Source organism: Eptesicus fuscus, chromosome 20 (assembly GCF_027574615.1).
Source record: "Eptesicus fuscus isolate TK198812 chromosome 20, DD_ASM_mEF_20220401, whole genome shotgun sequence".
Taxonomy (NCBI): domain Eukaryota; kingdom Metazoa; phylum Chordata; class Mammalia; order Chiroptera; family Vespertilionidae; genus Eptesicus; species Eptesicus fuscus.
Window position 1 is genome coordinate 1359572 of NC_072492.1, and position 19241 is coordinate 1378812.

At 58.6% G+C, this 19241-nt stretch overlaps 1 protein-coding gene across 7 annotated transcripts in view; it reads right to left on the reverse strand.

The window, feature by feature from the left end:
* Positions 1 to 19241, reverse strand: part of TOM1L2 (target of myb1 like 2 membrane trafficking protein) — a 154924-nt gene that overhangs the window by 7348 nt on the left and 128335 nt on the right. For 3 of the 7 annotated variants that reach the window (XM_054709912.1, XM_054709911.1, XM_028132154.2), the window contains 6 exons: positions 17617 to 17736; positions 11242 to 11375; positions 9343 to 9391; positions 8916 to 9039; positions 6690 to 6807; positions 5814 to 5889 (listed from right to left, as the gene is read on the reverse strand). In XM_054709912.1, coding sequence (XP_054565887.1) covers positions 5814 to 5889; positions 6690 to 6807; positions 8916 to 9039; positions 9343 to 9391; positions 11242 to 11375; positions 17617 to 17736 — 621 coding nt within the window. Of the gene's footprint in view, positions 1 to 3949; positions 4016 to 5813; positions 5890 to 6689; positions 6808 to 8915; positions 9040 to 9342; positions 9392 to 11241; positions 11376 to 17616; positions 17737 to 19241 lie in introns of all 7 variants that reach the window. The other 4 variants (XM_054709913.1, XM_028132155.2, XM_008156177.2 and 1 more) reach the window with 2 other exon arrangements.

Below are 19241 nucleotides of genomic sequence, written 5' to 3' on the forward strand. Positions count from 1 at the left end.
GCTCAAGCCAACCTTGATCAGACGAGTAAGACTCGCCATTTTCACTTTATTTCTTTGACTTACTAAGGACTTACTAAGAAAGTTGGAATGAAAAATTATCAAGTACAAATCACCCTGAAATGACTCCTAGGGGCAAAGGACATGTCCCTCGAGGGCCCCGTGTCCAAGGCCGCAGGGGCCACGCTGCAGGCACCCCGCCCCCCAAAGCACAGGCACGAGCTGCTCAGCTTGCGGAGGGCTCGCCCTGACGCGTTTCCATGACAAAGCGACTCCGATCACCTTGGTGCTCCTCCGCTGGAAGGCCGGGCCGGGGAGACGCCCCACCAGGTGCCCGGGACTAACAAGGCCCCCCGGGCGCAGCTGCGGGGGTGAGGCTGGCTCCATGGACACGCTTTCCAACGTGGCACAGAAGCCCGAAAAGCCACTGAGGGGATCGGGGCCTTAAACCTTTAGATTGTGCTTATAATTTTATAGTCGTTACTGTTCAAAACAAGCCCCTCCAGCTGGGCGTCACGCCCCAGGTTTTCTTCTTTGATAGACCCCGAGAAAGAGCATGCTCACAAAACACTGCCTGAGACACGCACCCCTGAAAGCCCTTGAGGCTGGGTCCTGGGAACACTCCTGCCCTCTCCCGACGCCTCCATTGCACAGTGCGCTATGGAGAGGCGGCCTCCAGGCGAGGCCCTGGGCTGAGGCGCCTGGGCACGGGGAGGGGAGCGGGCGGCCCAGCTCACCGCTGCAGACCCTCCGCTTCCCTAAGGAGCCTGCGCTTGCATGGAGAGGCCGAGGCCTAGACAGTTCTGGCCTCAGTTTCCTCCTCTGTGAAACAGGCTGAGCTCACGATTCCAAACCCTTAACTTCCAGGTTGGTGTGCTGGTTTTTGAATTCCAAAGCCCAGGGACGGCCTCTGAGGAGCCCGTCCAGAAGCCGTGCAGCTGCAGCCTGCAGAGGTCCCGGGACCAGAGGTGCCGCCTCACCCGACTGGAATCACTCTGACCTGCGGTGACTCACAGGTCCCACCTCAACACCGCTCCGATCACTCAGGAGAAGGCACGTGCTGGCCCGCCCGGAGGCGCCAAGGAAGAGAATCTCCAGGTGAAGGCCAGTGCGGACGCCCAGCAGCTCTGGGGTCACTGCGGGGAAAGCTCCCTGGGGAGGTGCTAGGAGGTTCCCACGAGGACCCACGTGCAAGGCCTCCGAGACTGAGCAGATCGCTCCTGCCTGTCCTGAGCAGGAGTCAGGGTTGAAGTCATCACTACAGATGCACAAATCCATCTTCTCAATAAACTAGCAGTTGTGAAAGAAAGAAAGAAACCCAGGGACATCAGAAATGACTGGCGCCGGCTCCTCACTATGAAGGCACTTGGCCTCCAGGCACGACTCACCGTGGCGCTGGGCGGGGCCATCAGCCCCACTCATCTGAAAGCAGGGGTTCACCCGCTCTGGTTGGCCAAAACACCTTCAATCGGCGCCTCGAGTATCACAGTGACTTCCCTTCTAATACCGTGGGTGCTGCCTCCGACAGCCTGGGCCTGCCCTACACCAGGGCCTGCCGCTCAGGGAGGACGCAGGGCTCCGCCAGGCTGATGGAAGGGCGCGAGAGGCCAGGGCTGGCCCAGCTTGTCCCTGGGACTGGGGCTCTGTCCTGCTGTGGGTTAGCATCTTCTTGGGGAATTATCCAGTCAAAGGCTGGTCCAAGGGGTTGGAAGAAGAGTGAGTTGGAGGAGGGAGAAAGGGAAAAAGAGACATGAAGAGAGAAAGATAAAAGAAGCTACTTGGGCCGCACCATCCAATAACGACCAGGGCTAGAGCTAACCCGCCGAGGACAGGTGGCCAGGCTGACTTGGCAGAGGCAATGGCCTGTCCTCAGAATCCAACAGAAACTGGCAGGCGGTGCCAGGGCAGATCCTGGCCGCAGAGGCGGTGGGTGGTCTGCTGTCAGCGGGCCCTCACCTGGCTGCAGGCAGCAGCTCTGCTGAGGGAGCAGCGGGTGGCCTGTCCACGGAAGAGGCTGTCCTGGGCTCAGTGCCCTTCGGGACGTCGGGCTTGCTGTGCCCGGGGTCCTCCGGGTCTGAGTAGGGAGCCCCCACCCCCACCCCAAACCTAGGCTTTGGCAGCAGCAGACCTTTCTAACCTACTTCTGTTCTTGTGACGGACTCATTCACATCCAGATAGCTGCTGGCTGCCCCGCGTGCGGGGGACCTCCCGGGTCACAGGCTGGGGGACAGCACGCACTCCGTCTCGGGCCAGCAGGCTGGCCGGTGCATTCTCAGGGATTCCTTCACTGCTGATGAGCCTGGGGCTGCTGACTTTGGTGCTGAAGTCCCAGGAGCCAGGGTCTGTCCCCCACGGCCCAGCCCACAGGGGAGCAACTGTCTGACTTCCCATCAACGGGCACAATTCTATAGCCCAGCTGTGCTATTTGCAGAGAAGCGAGGCCTCCTCCCGACGGGCTCCCCCGCACCCCACATGAGGAGTGGCCTGCGAGCCTGTGGTCGCACTCAGCAGTACAAAAAGCTTCCAGGTAAAGAATCTGTACCGGGAGGTGTGGACAGACGCAGGGCGCTACACGATGGGAAATAAGGCAAAGCAGTTAATGTGCGTCGTTTAAAAGGAGAAACACGGCCGTCAGGCGGTGAGGCCAGGCTAGCTGTTAGCTGTTAGCGGGGCTTGCTTCTGGGAGCCGGAGCCGGAGCTCCGGGAGGAGACAGGGCAGCTGTGACGGCCCCGTGGCAGAGGCCGGCACCACCACCAGCTGCCAAGGCCACGCTCAGAGTAATTTTGTGGGTGGTGTCCTTTTTCTTGCAGGGTGAAAAGGCACAAGGACACATGCCTGGGTCCTTCCAACTTGGACAATGGAGTGGACACGGTCTGCAGGGGTCCTGCTCTACAGCCACCCACACGTGAGCCAGAGCCCCAGCCTGCCCCTGAAGCAGCAAATGAGGGGCCCAGGCAGCCCCTCTCTCTAAGATGGGCTGGAAGTCTGCAGAAACAGAGCGAGGCGAGGGCCTGCTGCACGGCAGGTAGAGGGCTGGGCCCCACCTGAGCATGGCGTGCAGGGTCGCCTGCTCCAGCCAGGTGGCAGACAGACACCTTCCCCTGGCCACAGCCTGGCACGGTCCCAGGTCAGTTACAGTCTCCTCTGTGTGCACCCGGTGCCGCACCTCCAGCTGCAGAGAGCGGCCCAGGATCCCCTGCCTGCCTCGCCTTGCCCTCTCGCACCCTCCCTGCTCGGCGTGCAGGTGCAGATCTTGTTGAGGGCTGTGGCTTCCCGAGGTGAATGGTCACTCCCAGCAGGGCAAGCAGCCGGACGAGGTCACCTTCTCCATGCACCAGGTGCAGGGCCACCCGGTCAGGAGAGGGAAGAGAGACCCACCTGGCCAGGTGAGCACGAGAGCCCCGCCCAGGTCCCGTGCAGAAAGGCTTTACTTCCTGAGAACCAACTGCATGTGTGATGCTGACCTCGGCCGGCTTTGCTTCTTTTGTCCTGCTCGATGTGTGTGTCTGTCAGAGGTCGCAGAGCCTCTGGGGGCTCAGTGGGCACAACCCCCGACCCTACGGAGTACAGCGGAGCCAGCGCCTAGCGCTGCCCTCACAGGCTGGGGCTTTCCCAGCTGGTCAGAGGCTTGGAGTCTGTTCTCTTAGAAGCAAAAGCCACAGTGACCGCTCACCCTGGAGAGGGAATACCGCTGAGCGCCCCAGAGACAGTAAAAGGAGGGAAGGGCCCTCCCCTCCTGGAGACGTTCCAGACCCCAAAGGCCCGGGCCTGGGCCTCAGCAGAAACCAGAGGAGGCTGGGTCTGTGGCTTAAGGAGACTGTACAGACAGGAGACGCTTTGGCACCCAGCCGGAAGGGGAGAGTGGCCTGTGCTGTCTGACTCACAGGGCTCAGCGGGGACACAGGTAAGCGCTGGGGGACACGGCGCTCTGCTCAGCTAGTGGCCGCTCACCATTCCTTGGGTCATGAGCCAGCTGTCTATGGGCTCCAGGTCAGCGTCCCCACCTTTAACTCTCTCCTGGACGGAGGACAGGAAAGTCCCAGAAAGAAAAGTCACAGCGAGACCCATTATCAAGAAGCAACAGCACATCCCACGGGACAGAGGCCGCTCGGAGTGATCACGTGTCATGTCAGGCCCTAGCCCAGGTGCCTCCCCACCACGCCCCCTACCTACCTGTGAAGAGGTTAGTAAGCAAGCCCCCCAGGACAGTGCCCTGTGCGGCCTTTCCCGGGCACCGGGCGGCCTCCACGAGCCACAAACCGCCCGGGGCTCCTGCTCCCAGGGACGGCTCCCAGGCAGCAAGGGGCGGCTTACCGAAGAAGCAGCCTTTACAAATCATTCCTACTTTTTTCTAACTTATTTTTGCTTTTCCTTCCCTTTTTCCTCCTTCTCAGTTACCTGTGTGTTCATTTTCCAAACCTTAGTTTAAACTCTAAATTTGGGTGTGTTACCTTTTTTAAATGATAAAAGTAAGAACTGATTTGGTTGCACTGAGGAGGCGTGGCTATACATCTTCCCCTCCCTACTGTATTCTTCATTTCTCCCTTGACCCAGTTTTCCTTTCCAGGCCAGTGTGGGTTAGTGTATGAACATGACCTGAAGCCCTGGCCTGCAGATGCACGCGAGCCAGTGTGTGAGGACACAGATACAAAGACACACACAGGCATGAAAACACACAGACACACAGAGACACACACACACACATAGGTATGCAGATATACAGATACAACAGAGATAAACACAGACACACACACACAGATATATAGACACACAGACACACACAGAGATAAGACAGACACAGGGGCGCACACACACACACACACATGCAGAGCTAACAGGAACCCTGCTCCCCGCATCTCCCACTGAGCAGTCAGCATAAAGAGAGAGAGCAGCCTGCCACCAGGACATGAAAACATGCTGGACTCAGCAAGGCCTTTGAAAGCTGAGGCTGGCCAAGCCACACACCCAAAGGGTGAAGGGTGGGAAGCTGGCCACATGTCCTAAGCTCAGACCCAGGCGTGGGCATGATAATGGTGAAGGTGGGGTAGGGTACAGGTTGGCATGGACAGGGCAGGCCCTGGAGACAGAGTGGGAAGCAAACCAGGTCAGCCTGGTTGAGGGACGGGGCTGCAGGCCAGGCCAGGGAGGGCCGGGAGGAGGGGCACCCTCACGTGGCAGGGCCTCAGCCCAGCTCCTAAACGCCCTGCCGGAGCCAGGAGGGAGGACCTTCTAAATAATGGGTAAACGGAGCTGTGGGTGCTGCACACATTCTGGGAGTCTGGTCTCAGGTGTGGGTACCACTGCCCACCCTTCTGTGCAAGGCAGGGGACGGAGATGGAGGCAGCTGGGCTGGCTCTTCTGTGCCTCCTGGTGGCCAGAGCAGAGGGACGCAGTTGGCCAACTAGGAGGAAGGAGGAGGCCCTTCCCCAAGGCGAGGTGCAGGAGGCCAACACTGGCATTTGGGAAGCAACTCCCATGCGGGGGACAGAGGGGCAATGGGCACGCCCTTTCCCAGCCCAGCTGGGGGATCTAGTTAGGAGGCCCAGCCCGCCCCTCCCTGCCCCTGCAGACAAACATTCGCCCACACGCCGCTTAGGCAGAGGGAACAATCTCACGAGAAACATGAAGACACAACTCCTTTCCCCTGCGATGATCTGAGACTTACAGAAACCGGGGTGCATTGGGGCCAGACGAGCACCATCCTCCACTTCTGCCTTATCTCTGGTCCTTCCCGCCCTCCACCAAGCCAGCGTCTGCTTCATCCCCTCGCCAGCTCTACCAAACTGTCCAGGCAGAAAAGCAGGGCTAGACCTACCACTTCGGAGATCTGTTTCCGACTGTCTAGGGCAGAAGTGAGTCCTCCGGCAGCCTGGGGGTCCTCACAGGTTACCCTGGAGACGAAGCAGCACAAGCAGAGTCAGTGCCCCAGGGTCACGGGGGTGGGGGTGGACTGCAGTCCCTTCCTACCTGTGGCACCTTCCTCACAGGCACTTAGAGCGTTCCCGCAGCCTTGGCATGGGCAGAGGCTACGGCTCAGCTGTTGGTCTGCCTGCCCGAGGCTGGGAGGCGTTGCCTTCCAGCACTAGCTCGGCCGCCTCTCCCCCGGGCTCGGCACTGCTCCGTCACCCTCTGGAGTAACAGCACGGGGCACCTCTAAGGCGCGAGGACAGAGTGTGGGACGCACCCGAGGCTGTGGAGGGAGGTCCCAGCAGCAGCTCAGTGCACCCACGCGCGGGGGCCTGGGCTGGCTGTCCTTGGGCCTCCCTATGACACAGGGGATTGTCTATTTTGGAATGAACTCCCCCAATTCCCTCTGGCTCCTCCTGGCCAGAGCTGCTACCAGGGAAGCCTCACGCACACTCGTGGGCGGGAAGCCTCTCTGTCCAGCAGGCGTCCTGCCGCTGCCCTCCTGGCTGCCTCCCCTACAGCCCAGGCAGCAGCCGCACCAGAAGCAGAGAGCAGCAGGGCTCTCTCGGACTGACGGGGCCTCCAACTACAGCCGCCCAGGCCAGCGGGGCTGGCGCTCACTCATTCAACATCTGTGTCTACTGCCAAGTCCTCTCAGCGATATTTCAAAGCTCCTGGCCGTCCTGGATGGTAAATAAAAGGCCTCTTTGTGTTGGCCCGTGACCAGGCCTGGATCAATCTCCCCACATAGCTCCCAGGAGCCACTGGAATGATCCCCACATACGCCTTGTGCTGCTCGGCTGAGGAGCTCCCTGTGGTCTGGGCGCACGTGCCCGCGCTGTCCGGAGGGGCGCACTGCTGGAGTGCACTCAGGGTGCCGCTGACGCTCTCTGCCCCCAGGTCTGCGGCAACAGGAGAAATGAGGGAGATGAGAACAAAATGGGTCATGGACTTCACAAGGGTCCCAAAGTTAAGACGCCAGGTGAGCAGGTGAAAGTTCTGGGGGGAGGGCAAGGGGCACAGGTCACCCTATGCAGGAGGGGCCACGGGTGGGGTCCAGATGGAGAAGTCATTCTGAATGGCAGGGAGAGCACTGGCAGTGGGAAGGTGGCGCCCGGGGCCAGGGCCCTTTCAGGTTTCCCATGATGCCTCTGTGTCGGGGGCTCTTCGTTACCTCAATCACAATGTCTAAGGATCTGGACAATTAGTTATTTGACAAATACTTTGCAGATACCCACCATGTTCAGAACTAGGTCCTGAGTGAACCAAACTGAATCTGATGTGGACCTTGGTCTCAAGGAGTCACAGAGCAGGTGAGAGACAGACAGACAGCAGTAATACTTGGGACAGTGGACTCTGTGTGGGGGAGGGGAGACACAGGCAGGTACAGGCTGGCAGTAGGGCACGTGCAGTGAGCAATGCCCTGGGAGCTAACGGAGGACAAGGCTGGCAAGGCAGGTGGGGACGGTTGGGAAAAGCCTGGAATGCCAAGAAAGGAGTGGATGAAAAACATGAGACCTTTTTAAAGAAGGGAGGCAGCATAATTCAATTTGAATTTTGGGAGAATCCAGTGGCCATATGCTGGATGGACTGAAGGAGAGGAACCTGTTCTGAAAGAGAAACAGGGGCTACAAATATGAGATACTGAAAAGCCAAAAATAAAACCTCAATTTAATTGAAATAAAATGAAGTTATAAAGATAAATATTAAGAAACTAGAGGCCCAGTGCACGAGATTTGTGCACTGGAGGGGGGGGTTGTCCCTCAGCCCAGCCTGCGCTCTCTCGCAGTCCGGGACCCCTTGGGGGATGTCTGTCTGCTGGCTTAGGCCCATCCCCCTAGGGATCGGGCCTAAGCCGGCAGACAGACATCCCTCTCGCAGTCCAGGACCCCTCACTCCTTACCGCCTGCCTGCAGCGGAGGTAGGAGAGGCTCCTGCCACTACCGCTGAGCTTGCCAGATGTGAGCCCACCTTCTGGCTGAGCGGCGCTCCCCCTGTGGGAGAATACTGACCACCAGGGGGCAGCTCCTGCATTGAGCGTCTGCCCCCTGGTGGTCAGTGCATGTCATAGTGACCGGTCATTCTGCCTTTTGGTCGATTTGCATATTAGGCTTTTATCATATAGGATAAGAAAACAGAACAGCAAGGTGGGAGAAAGAATTTTGAGCCTGGCCAGTGTTACTCAGTTGGTTAGGCATCGTCCAGTGAACCAAGAGATGCCGGTTCGATTCCTGGTCAGGGCACGTGCCCAGGTTGCAGGCTTGATCCCCAGTGGGGGATGTACAGGAGGCAGCCCATCAATGTTTCTCTCTCTCTCCCTCTCCCTTCCTCTCTCTCTCAAATCAAATTTAATAAAAGTATTTTGAGAGGGCCATGCTTATTATTTCAATATTATAATACAATAAATTGGCATCATACTGTGTATTTGCAGCACTATAGTCATATTTAAACCAAATGAACTGTGGAAAAGTAGTGTTTCTTGTTTCAGATTTCAGACAATACTTTAGCTGACGTTACTTCAACAAGAGCAAGTATGTCAGTGCAGTCCCTTCTTATTTCCAAGCCAGTGGCAGACATCACCAATCAATCCCAGACTCATCTTCCAAGCCCTGAAGTGGCGACAGCACCCCCTTAGACCTGTGTTCCAAGCTGCCTGTGAGCTGAAACCTGTCTGCCATCCTCGGCCTGCCTAGTCGATATTGAGAAGGAAAGCGCTTCGACCACAAGGAATATTCCAGATAAAACACAGCAGCCATCTTTCTTTAAAAAGCAAACTACTTCCTGTTCCTTGGAACGCCCCCAACCCCTGCTTTCCAATGTAGGTTACAGCTTTAAGTTAGGGAAAGAAGTTATGCACTGAAGGTGGTGCAATTGGTCAGGATTCAGGAATACACTTCTCCATGGGCTCCCCAAAAGGCTCTTGGGCCTTCCAACAGAAAGAGGGCCTCTGCCCCGACTCAGCCAGGAAGGGGCCTGCGAAGGGGGGCCTTCACCCCCATGAGATACTCACCCAAGCCAGCAAGCTGGGATGAGAGGGAAGGTGGGGGTGCCGTGCTCCCCACCATGGGGCTCACCACGGCAGGAGACCCCGGCCCCAGGTCAATTAAGTTGTCCTCGGTCACTTCATTCAGTACCTGTGGGAGCAGGAGGTGCAGTGAGCCCGTGAGCCCTGGGGCCCTGGCTGAGGTTAAGCCCGCAGGCACAGTGCACTCTCAGCGCCCGCCAATACAGGAGCCAGGGGCCCACTGTGGACCTGGCACTGGGAGCCCTGCCCGCTGCCCCTCAGGATGTGCCTGCTGGCTCTTCCTCAGCAGCTTGTCAACAGCGCGAGCTGCTCAGTTCACCAGATATTTACAGCGCAGGTCAAGGAACAGCTGAGACCACCCGAGGCGGCCCTTCCAGCCTCAGAGCCGCGCGGATGCTGAGGGCGTACTTACCCCGTTACTGGCGTTTTGGACTAAGCGGCCGGACCGGAATCGCTCGAACCTATCGGGAAGGAGAGCCCCGTGAGGGAGGGTGTGGCACTGTGATACCCACGGGTCCTGGGAAGAGCTTCTGGGGACCGAGGTTCCAGGAAAGGAGACCAACCAGGCCCAGGTTAGGGCTGGGAGAGCAGCCCACACACGCACGTCACACGCCTTCCCCTGTGTGGGCTTCACCCATGGGCCCCGAGGTGAGGAGCAGGGTGGTGGCTGGCGCAGCGGGCCATAGTAAGCACCCCAGCCATCCCTTCAGACCTTGGGCTAGGTGCTCCTCCTGTCACTGGAGGGGGAGGTCGGGCCAACCATTTTATGGGGCTGCGAGGCTGAAGCCCTATGTCACAGGGGGCAGGCCCTGGAGGACAGGCACGCCTCTGCCATGAGAGGGTCCCTGGGGGTTGCGACCAGGCCACGCCCAGCCTGCTGGCTGCAGACCAGCCAGGATGGGACTTGGCTCAGAGCAGCCACAGAAGCCTCTCTCTGACCCGGGTGGGAAACAAGAGCGACGGTGAGGGGCGTGCGGCGGCCGTGACATTTAAAAGCTCCCAAATGCCACGGGCAGGGGTAGCTCAGACTCTTCTGAGCTGGACCCGGAGAAGCAGACCTCACTGGGTCCCGGCTGCTGGGGCCAGCGCCTGTGAGCAGGGATCCCCACGAGGGGCACTGGTGAGGACATGGTGCTGATTGGTGTAGGAAAGACCTGTTTTCCAAGCCCTGGTCTCTCAGGAGGAGTGGAGTCGCTCGGAGTCTCCAGCCCGGAGCCTCTCCCGTCACCTGGCCAGGTCTGTGGTTGGCCGGGAGTGGCAGGCTAGTGAAAGTGCCCACACAGCTCCTGCCACCTGTTCTAGAAGGGGCTGGAAGGAGCCCGACAGGTTAAAAGTCAGGCCCATTTAAAACTGGGACCACAAGGCAAGACCAAGGGTCAAGGCACTCAGGTTGGCTCCTATCCCCAACTGGCACGTACCTGCTGGCCCAATGCCCTCTGCGGAGACCCTCTCACCTGTCAGCCGACAGGGCCACCTTCCTTGCTGCCTCAGCTGAAGCTGAGACAAAGCCCAGGGTTGTGACAACTGCAGGAAAATCACCCTCTCAGATCCCAAATGGAAATATCTGTTAGTCAAATATTGACTAACGGGTGCCAGACCGTCATGCCATGAGTCAGTGAGGGGCCAGGACCCCAAGTCTCCAGGGGACTGGGGCTTAAACTTAGAAGAAGGCAGGCCTGGCCAAGGGGCCTGCAGGCGGGCGGCCTGGGAGAGCCTGAGCCACAGGGGGAGCTGCTGGAATCGGTCTCCCGCAGCTGCGGAAGGGCTGCGCTTTCCGGAGGCTTTGGAAAGGGAGAAGAACCTGCAAGGCCGTTACCTCAAACCCGAGGGTGACCCGGCTGCAGGAGGAACCGAGAGGAACATGTGCTCCCTACGCAGCCCCCGGCGCTCCTGCCCCTGCTGGACACTCAGACTCCCTGACATTTGCAAAGGAAAGGAAAAATCTCCTTTTATTTTAAGATGGAAAAGAGAAAAGTCTTTTTCCTTAGTGAATATTTTTCCTTTTAATCCTTTTCAAATTCAAAGGATCTTTAAAGAGGCAGGTGCAGCAGCTCCAAGCCCGGGTGCCGGTCCTTCCCCTCCTGGGGCGGGTGGTGAGGAAGGCAGGGCAGCCGGAGGCTTGCAAAGGGCAGAGTCTCATCTGCCAGCCTTGCCGCTGCTGGGCTCCCAGAACAGGAGCCATTTCCCTGTCGCCTGGAGCAAATTAGCATCTCTGATGAGTAGTTTCCCAATCTAATCTCTCTCCCTTCTGTTCCTGAAGGAAACCCATTGGGGCCCCCAGCTTCCAGGGGCAGGAAGGAGCCACGCCCACCTCTCGTATCGGAGGAAGACGTTGTTGAGGTCGTCGTTGACGTGCAGCAGCTCCTCGGTGACCTCCTCGTTGCTCACGTGCGAGATGAGCTCCACCACGCGCTGCTGCATGGCCCGGCAGGTCCTGTTCAGCTCCTGGGGACACACACCCGCGAGCCTGGCTGGGCCTTCGCCACGTCTATCTCCTCTGGGAAAACGTGTCCTGCTCCTCCGTCAGACAGGGAGGACATTCTCGTTCATAAAGCCAGGGGTGTAGGACGCAAAGCGGAAGCCCTCCCTTACTGCCCCTTACTCCCAAGGAACCCGCGCTTGTTCCCTAGACCGACAAGTGTCCAGGCCTGCAGACTGTGGGGCGGACACAGCCACACGCTGTATAAACCAGTTTTAAAATACAAGAGAGGATTCTTTGCAGCTGGCTTTTTCTCTTTAACAGAATGTTCCAGACAACTTTCCCGCCACTTCAGGCTCATCCCTGTGTGTGTATAAAACGTACCGCACCATTCTCCTATTTGGGACACTCAGGTGTGGCCTCTTTTTGGCCAGCGCAGTGGGTACAGCAGCGAACACTGTACACGCCTGCTATGCACCTGCACAGGACCACGTCCCACGGGGGCGCCGGGGGCTGAACGGGGTGGCCATGTGGAACGCTGGCTGCTCAGCGATGAGATCTGTGTGTCTGCACTCGCAGCAGTGGCAGGAGTGTGTTTTACGACACCATTAGCTATTCACTGCGGAAGGGGACGAGTGCCCAGGCCTGACCATGCAGCGAAGAGCAGGGTGGGACCGCGCCAGGCCAGCTCACCACAGAGCAAGCAGACCCGGTGAATGGAGGGCTGCTGGCACATCCGGGCCATTCTATGCTGGCACTCTCCCAGGCGGCTCAGCCTGGGGCTCCTTCCTGAGAGCAGGGGCAGTTGAGAAAAGAAGCCTGGCCCCTGGGGGCAGCCCAGAAGCACCGTAGCGCAGCTGTATTTTTCAAGACAGAAGTACCTATTGGGCAGCTGTGTATAAAAGGCAGCTTCCTGTGGAGATGCTCTGACTTGTGGGGTCCTGGGCCCTGTCCAGCTGGCTACGGACACATGGCCTCTGTCTCGGTTCTGCCCTGCCGCCAGCCCTCTGCACAGCCAGGATGCTGCTGTCAGTCTTTCTTGGTCAACAGGGACAGAAGCAAGTCCAGTGTCTGGATGTTCTGGGTTTTTCTCTGAACAGATTCTCATTCTTGGTTCTCTTAAGACTACCATTCTAGGTTTACATTCCTGGAAAGAGGAGGGCTTTAAGCAAATCACTGGATTCTCATAACCCCTTTCTCCCTCCCCCAGCCTGTACCAGCGGCACCTGGGCCAGACCAGCCCAGGGAGGTAGTGCCGTCCCACCAGCAGCACCAGGCTGGGCTAGAGGCAGGAGGAGGACCTTGATCTCAGATGCTCTGAACCCGCGTCAGCCTGCACACGGAAGGGTCCCGGGTTCAATTCCAGTCAAGGGCACATGCCCAGGTTTCGGGCTCCATCCCCAGTAGCGGGCCTGCAGGAGGCAGTTGATCAATGATTCTCTCTCATCATTGATGTTTCTACCTCTCTCTCTTCCTCTCTGAAATCTATCTATCTATCTATCTATCTATCTATCTATCTATCTATCTATATAAAAGCCAAGCGACCTGAACAACCAGTCGCTATGACACACACTGCGGCAGCCAACAGGCCCGGTGGAGGCCCCAATTGCCCCGCCCCCACAACCTCCCACATCCCCACCCCCTGCCGGCCCGGCCCCAATCAGCCCCCATCAGGGCGGGCTGGCCAGACCCCACCTGTGCACAAATTTGTGCACCAGGCCTCTAGTAGAAATATGTAAAAATAAATAAATAAATAAAATGCTCTGAACCCTGGATCTGCCCAGACCACCAGCTCCCGTCACTGTCCTCACCGGCACCCGCACTAGCGCCCCAGGCCTCCAGCACTCTCTGGCCTCTGTCTCCCTGGGGAAGACAAGGGGCTGCGGAAATGGTGAACCTCTGAGAGCCTCACAGCAGGGGTTTGAGGCAACCCACCCTATGGCAGCCAGGGCAGCTCTGCTTTGATCTGTTTTAAACACTCTGGTTCTCTGGAGGACTTTATTTGTGGAGAAGAGTTCCAATCCTTGACAGGAATGTTTGGGAAGAGGCATGTGGTTTCTGAGACCTCTGCTAGCTCTCACCCTGGACACGGGAGGCAGGGCTGAAAGCAACAGAAACACCTGCTTTGGCCTTGCACTTGCTGCCTTGCCCCCTCCTCCGCCAGGGGGTGATGGGGAAGCAGCCCTGACCCCCCAGGAGAGCCTCCCCTCCCTGACCCCAGAGGAGCACCCAGGGAGTCCGGCCCGGGGTCTGAGTCAGAGAGAAAGCTTTACATGTTCATGCTTTCACCTTGTAAGTTACTGTCTTAAAACAAAATTAAACAGGAAAAGACAAAGAGCTAGATGGTGAGAGGAGGACTAGAATGGTAAGATTTCTGCCACCACAGCACCAGCCAGCACTGCATGTTCTCCACGGGGTCAGCCACAGCCAGGCTGCGCCGGTGCGGTGGGAGACCTTGCTCTGCCTCCCCTGCCTCCAGACCTCCAGACAGAGCAGCTCCGTCCTCACACAGGGAGCCCGCCCGCTCGGGCAGCCTTCCCGCTGCGCAACAGCTGGGACGAAGTTCTTAAAGGGGACAATCTGGGCTTCTGGGTCTGGTTCTCAACAGAGGGAGGACAGCTGTTACTGTTCTTTGTGCAAAGCCCTCACCTGTCAGAGCATCTTATTAAAACATCCGCTTTTCTGTCTAATTGCTCCCAATGACTTGATCCTTTCTTCAAGGGCATGCACGTCCCCACCTCACAAAACAACTCTTAGGTCCTCGCTCTGGGTGTCCTCCGAACCTCCTCCTGGTCCTGGGGAGCATAGAACAGGGTCCCGAAAACCTGCTCCTAGAGCTGCGGTGGGAGTGGGGGGCGGGGGAGGGTGTGAGAAGAGGTTCTTTGTTGAAGAGAATGGGGAATAATGAAGCTAAACGTGTAGAATAAACTAGATTTCTCCAGAGGAAACGGTCCTGGCCACCCAGTCTTTTGTTGAAATGAGATGCAGGAAGAGGGGAGCGAGAGGGCGATGCCTACACCTCCTCTTCGCGGACAGCGTGCAGGAAGGTTTTCCACCATCGGTGGCTGGCCGTAGGAATGCCCTTGTTAGCATCACTGAATTAATTTAGTTATTAACTGGAGACAAAGTTCAGAAAGCTAATGTGAAAGAGACAGAAGGCACCCAACGACAGCACCAGGCTCACTAGAGTCCAGAGTGGGGCCTGCAGCCCGCAGCGAAGGGCGGACCTCAGCAGCGTGGGTGCAGCCCGCGCCAGGCCCCACGCAGTGCCCGTGCGTGGGGCGGGGGGAGGGGGCAGAAACGGCCAACAGCACGGGAGAAAGAGATGAGGGTTCTCAGGGGATGGAGCTCTCAACTTCTAACGTCCGTCCCCCGCTGAGAACTGCCTGGCCATCCTCGAGGTGGACTGCCCACAGCCTCACCTGTACCCCGAGACTGGGTCGCGGCAGTCTCAAGCATTTAGGGTCCTGCCGTGTGAACGTGGAGTGTGTTTCTGCTGGTGTTAGGGACGGACAGGACAGCAGGTACAGGGAGACAGGCTGGAGCTTGATGTGCCGACAAGAACCACAGAAGCTCCAGCTTGTGGCCGCCGTGCCTGCGCCCGGCACTGGGCAGCACTGCAAACAGGATCCCCATCCTTCCCTGGTGATGGTGATCCCTCCATGCTCCATGGACTGGGGCCTGTGAGCATCACCAGCTCTTCAAACCGTGGCTGAACAGTGGCGCCTCGTCCCTCACCCTTCCTGCCCTGCTGTGCTGCTCCCCACGGGCTGACTGACAGCTGCCGTTGATAAGAACAACAAGGCGGGAGGGACTCAGCGGAGGTGTGGAGCTGGCTGCTGTCTGGAGGTCTCCAGCCCAGAGCAGAGGGCCCCACACACTGAGGAGCTGCTGGGTCCCTCTGCGGCTTACTTTCCCGGGAGCTCCCGAGAGGCTGACGGTGCAGGGGAGTGGAGTGGCCTCAGCCCCCTTCAACCAAAGGAACCGCCGAAGTCCTCAGGCCCAGCGCTCCCGGGGGGCTCTGCCTTCTGCAGGGCTGCGGCGAGGCTGCACCAGAACGGCTCTGTGACTCCCAGGAAGTGATCGGGACCAAACCCACCCATCATCATGGTCTGTCACCCAGTGCGTCCAGGGCTGACACCTCCAATTTCCTCTCTTCCCATTTCCTCCGCCTCCTACCCAGCAGCTTACACTCAAGATCGAGTGGCTTTTGTTGGCGTGAACATTTGGGTTGGTGACAAAAGTGTTTACTTCCATGGCCCTGGCCAGTACTGTGAGCTGACAGCTTCTACTCAGCCATCTGGCTGCCCTCCACCTCCACTAAGGAGTCCTGGGCACGGCCTGATCCTGTCACTTCCCAAGCAGCCTGTGCCGTTTTCCCACATGGAATGCTCACCGTCTGTTCCGACCTCGGCCCTTGGGAGACCCTGCCTGGCTGGCTTCTGATAGATGGGGAGGAAGAGGAGGAGAGATGTCAGGGATGACTGAAGAGTTGGCCGGCAGCCGGGGCCATGTCTGTGCACACAGAGCGCCCGACTCCCGAAGCCTCCCGCTGTACCAGAGCCGCTCTTTCCGTTTGATTTAAAGACAGCAGCGAGGCTGGGAGGCTCAGAGTTGGAACAAAACAGAGGGAAGGAAAACGTCATAGGAAGCAACCTATTTTTGAAGACTGTGAGCTGACACCAAGAGATTAGGTTCTGTTTGTCTTGGCTCATGGGCTTGTTTTAGAACACACGCACACACGCACTGGCACACAGAACATCCCTGCTGTCTGCGTCTGCTCGGCTGTCTGGAAGCAGGCTGGCTTTGTTCAGCCCCCACCCCCGCTGCCAGGAGCTCAGCTCTGTCCGCTGCAAACCCCTTGTCAGCAGGAATTCTGATGCTGACACAGCGCAGAGCTCCTTCAAGCAGCCCCCTCAGCTTCCGTCGCTTCCGGACTAATCGCAGATCCCAGTGCCTCCGGGAATGCCTGGAAGAACCCACCACCCGGGCGGGAGTGGAGGCCAATACACAGTAATGGGTGCTGGGTCCCCTGGAGTGTGGCATGTGGACAGCTGGACCTGCTCAATGAGGCAAGCCCGGTCTGCCGCAGGTCTCAGTGAGGTCGCCTTGCTCGGCTGGCAGAGGGTACTCATCTTGGCTTCCAGAGCTGCCTGATGCTACAGTTTCGTGGAGATGAGCCGTGTCTCCAGCGCTCGGCGGCCAGCTCCTCAGAGCAGGTCTCGGCACAGCATCTCGGTGCCTCTTGGGCTTTGCTCTGTGTTAGGCCCTGAACAGGCTCCCACCCCTGCTCACCCCGCAGGAGCTGATGGCTTCGAAGGATGAAGGGGGCACGGCGAGAGATGGCTGTGTGCATTCCTGAGGACCGGCCATCAGACCGAGCCTCCACAGGCTGCAAGTGGGTGCCAACAGCAGGTGGGATGTGTGGCACTTAGGGGGCCAAGACCGACGGCCCGAGGGCAGACGAGAATAGCAACACGAGGCCTGCCTGTGCACTCACGCCAGTTCGCAGGCCAGGCTGGCTCCTGATTTGTTGACTCAAGCATCTTGCCTCCCACTGAAAAGATCTGGCACCTGGGAGTCTACCGCACCCTCTTTCCAGCCCTTCAGAGCGGCACTGCTTCTAAGGCGGTGCCAGAGCCTGAGACGGGAGTGGCGGGCCGGGAAACAGGCCCGAGGCGGGGTCTCTGGCTCTCTCACAAGGGCCCCCCCGCAGGCCAGCCCTGCACCCAGACCCCTTTCAGGCACACTGCCAGGTCCACAAGCGGCCGGAGGAGGCGAGGCCCGTTAGTGACAGCCTCGGGACCACGGGGAGCAACCTCCGCCTGGGGAGGGGTGCTCAGTGTCCAGGAGAAGAAAAGGGGCTTCAGCTGCCCGTGTCCTGGGGGGCCGGGGAAGGCGTGACGAGGAGGGGAGGCTGATGATGTTAGGGGTGCAAAGCAACACACAAAAATCGTACACATAACAACATCTCAAACACATTTGAAATAAACATCAAAGCACTGACGATGGCTATTTGTGGATGCGGCATCAGAGAAAATGACTCTTTTCTCCTTTGAACTTCCTTTTTCTTTAGATGAGCATGGATTCTGCAACTGGCATTTTATAATCGAAAAAATGTTACTAAGGAAAATAAAAAAGAGAGAGCCTGGTACTGGCCTCTGTCATTTCTAGGAAGTGTGAGGCTGGGTCTGGGCCTACATGGACTCGGCCTCTCTCTCACTACTGTGCCCCTGGGCCCCGAGCCCCGAGATGAGGCCCCCTCACCTGTAGCAACTCCAGATCAGATGAATCTTCCTGCCCAGGGACCATTTCCGTTAACATCTCAGACATGACTTTTGTGTTTCCTCGAACAATGTCCAGTTCGCTCCGCAGCCTGGCGATCTGCTGGCCCAGAGGAGGGAAGCGGGAGGGAGAGGTCAGTCACTGCGCCTGGCGGGGACGTCACCCTCAGGCCGCGCTTCTGAAGGAGCGCAGCAGCCTCTTGTCTCCCTCTGGGCTAGAGAGCACTGACGGGGAGGGAGGCCACCCAGAGAGCCCGGTCACCGGTCACCGTTGGCCCCTGACTCTGCCCAGGACTGGGAGGCAGCACTGGGCAAGGAGAGTGCTCTGGGCCCACAGAACCAAGCTGGTCTGCAGCCCCCGCTTCCCTGCCCTGGGGGAGGGACTCACCCTCAGGCCTCTGCCTCTGCTCTTTCAAGGGAAAGGTTGTGTGATCCCCAGTGCCTTCAGCTCTGGGAGCCCTGCTGAGGAACCCAATAGTTATAGACTCTGGCTCCCAGCAGCTTATCCTCGAAATATACGTTCTTCTGAGAGGCTGGCCAGTGTTACTCACACTTGCCTGGTGTGGCAAGAGTGAGGGAGAGGCACGGAGAGAAAACCACAGGGAAGGCCACTCCCTACCAAAGGGTAACGGCCCCTTGAAAGCTACTCAACCTGCCCACCCAACAAGGTCCCCAAAGCCTTCATCTCTCCTGCAGCAGGAGCACCAAAGGATGGACCTTAATCTCCGAGCCTCAGTTTCCCCACCTGTGAGAGGGAAGTAGGAACCCCCAAGTTGTGCAGGGTTGCTGCGGGTAGCTGATGTGAAAATGCCCCCTCACCCGTGTCGGCACACATATTCCCAACACTGCTGGGATGTGCCGAGAGCTGAACCCCAGGCACTCTGACCTGCACTTGACACTGCTCAGAGGCCTCCCTGAGCCTCCCCACCTCTTCCTACAGGTCCGCCCCCCCCCCCCCCCCCGCCCCGGCCTGTGCCCAGCGCCTGGGACAGGGCCTCTGCTGCACTGAGGCCTGTGCCCTTGGCACAGGGACAGGGACAGGAGGCTCAATGCATGTTTACTGGCTGGACAGATGGGAGGGATGGCCCACCAGGGGGGCAGGCCAGGTCCTGGCAGGCTTCTTTCTGCTTCGGGCTCTGCCTGATGGGTGGACGGCCCAGATCTTGGCTGAGAAGAGGCTTCTGACCAGGAGGCCCAGGACTGCACGGTTAGAAGCCACATGGGCTCTGAAGCCCTGGGTCCTCCAGGCCCAGCTGGTTTCCTGCTGCCTCCGCTTTCGTTCCCCGGGGGCAACACTCATGCCTGTCATGCATTCCAAACCCTCTGTCCACTGTTCTGGCTGCTGAGGGCTCCCCTCACCCCGCGCTCCCATGCCAGCGGAGGGCCTCGGGCCATCCAACTTCAAACATGGCTGCCTTCCCTCTGAGCAGAAGGGGCACAGTTCTGCCCATGGGGGCAGGTCCTGGTCATGGTAGGTGATGAAAAAGGGCACAGTTCAGTGAAGTGAGGCCCACAGTCAACGTAAACGCGTTTCAGCTATTGGCTTCAACAGTCTCCTCAGCACAGCACACAGAACTTGGGTGCGTATATCCTTCAACTGCCCTCAGG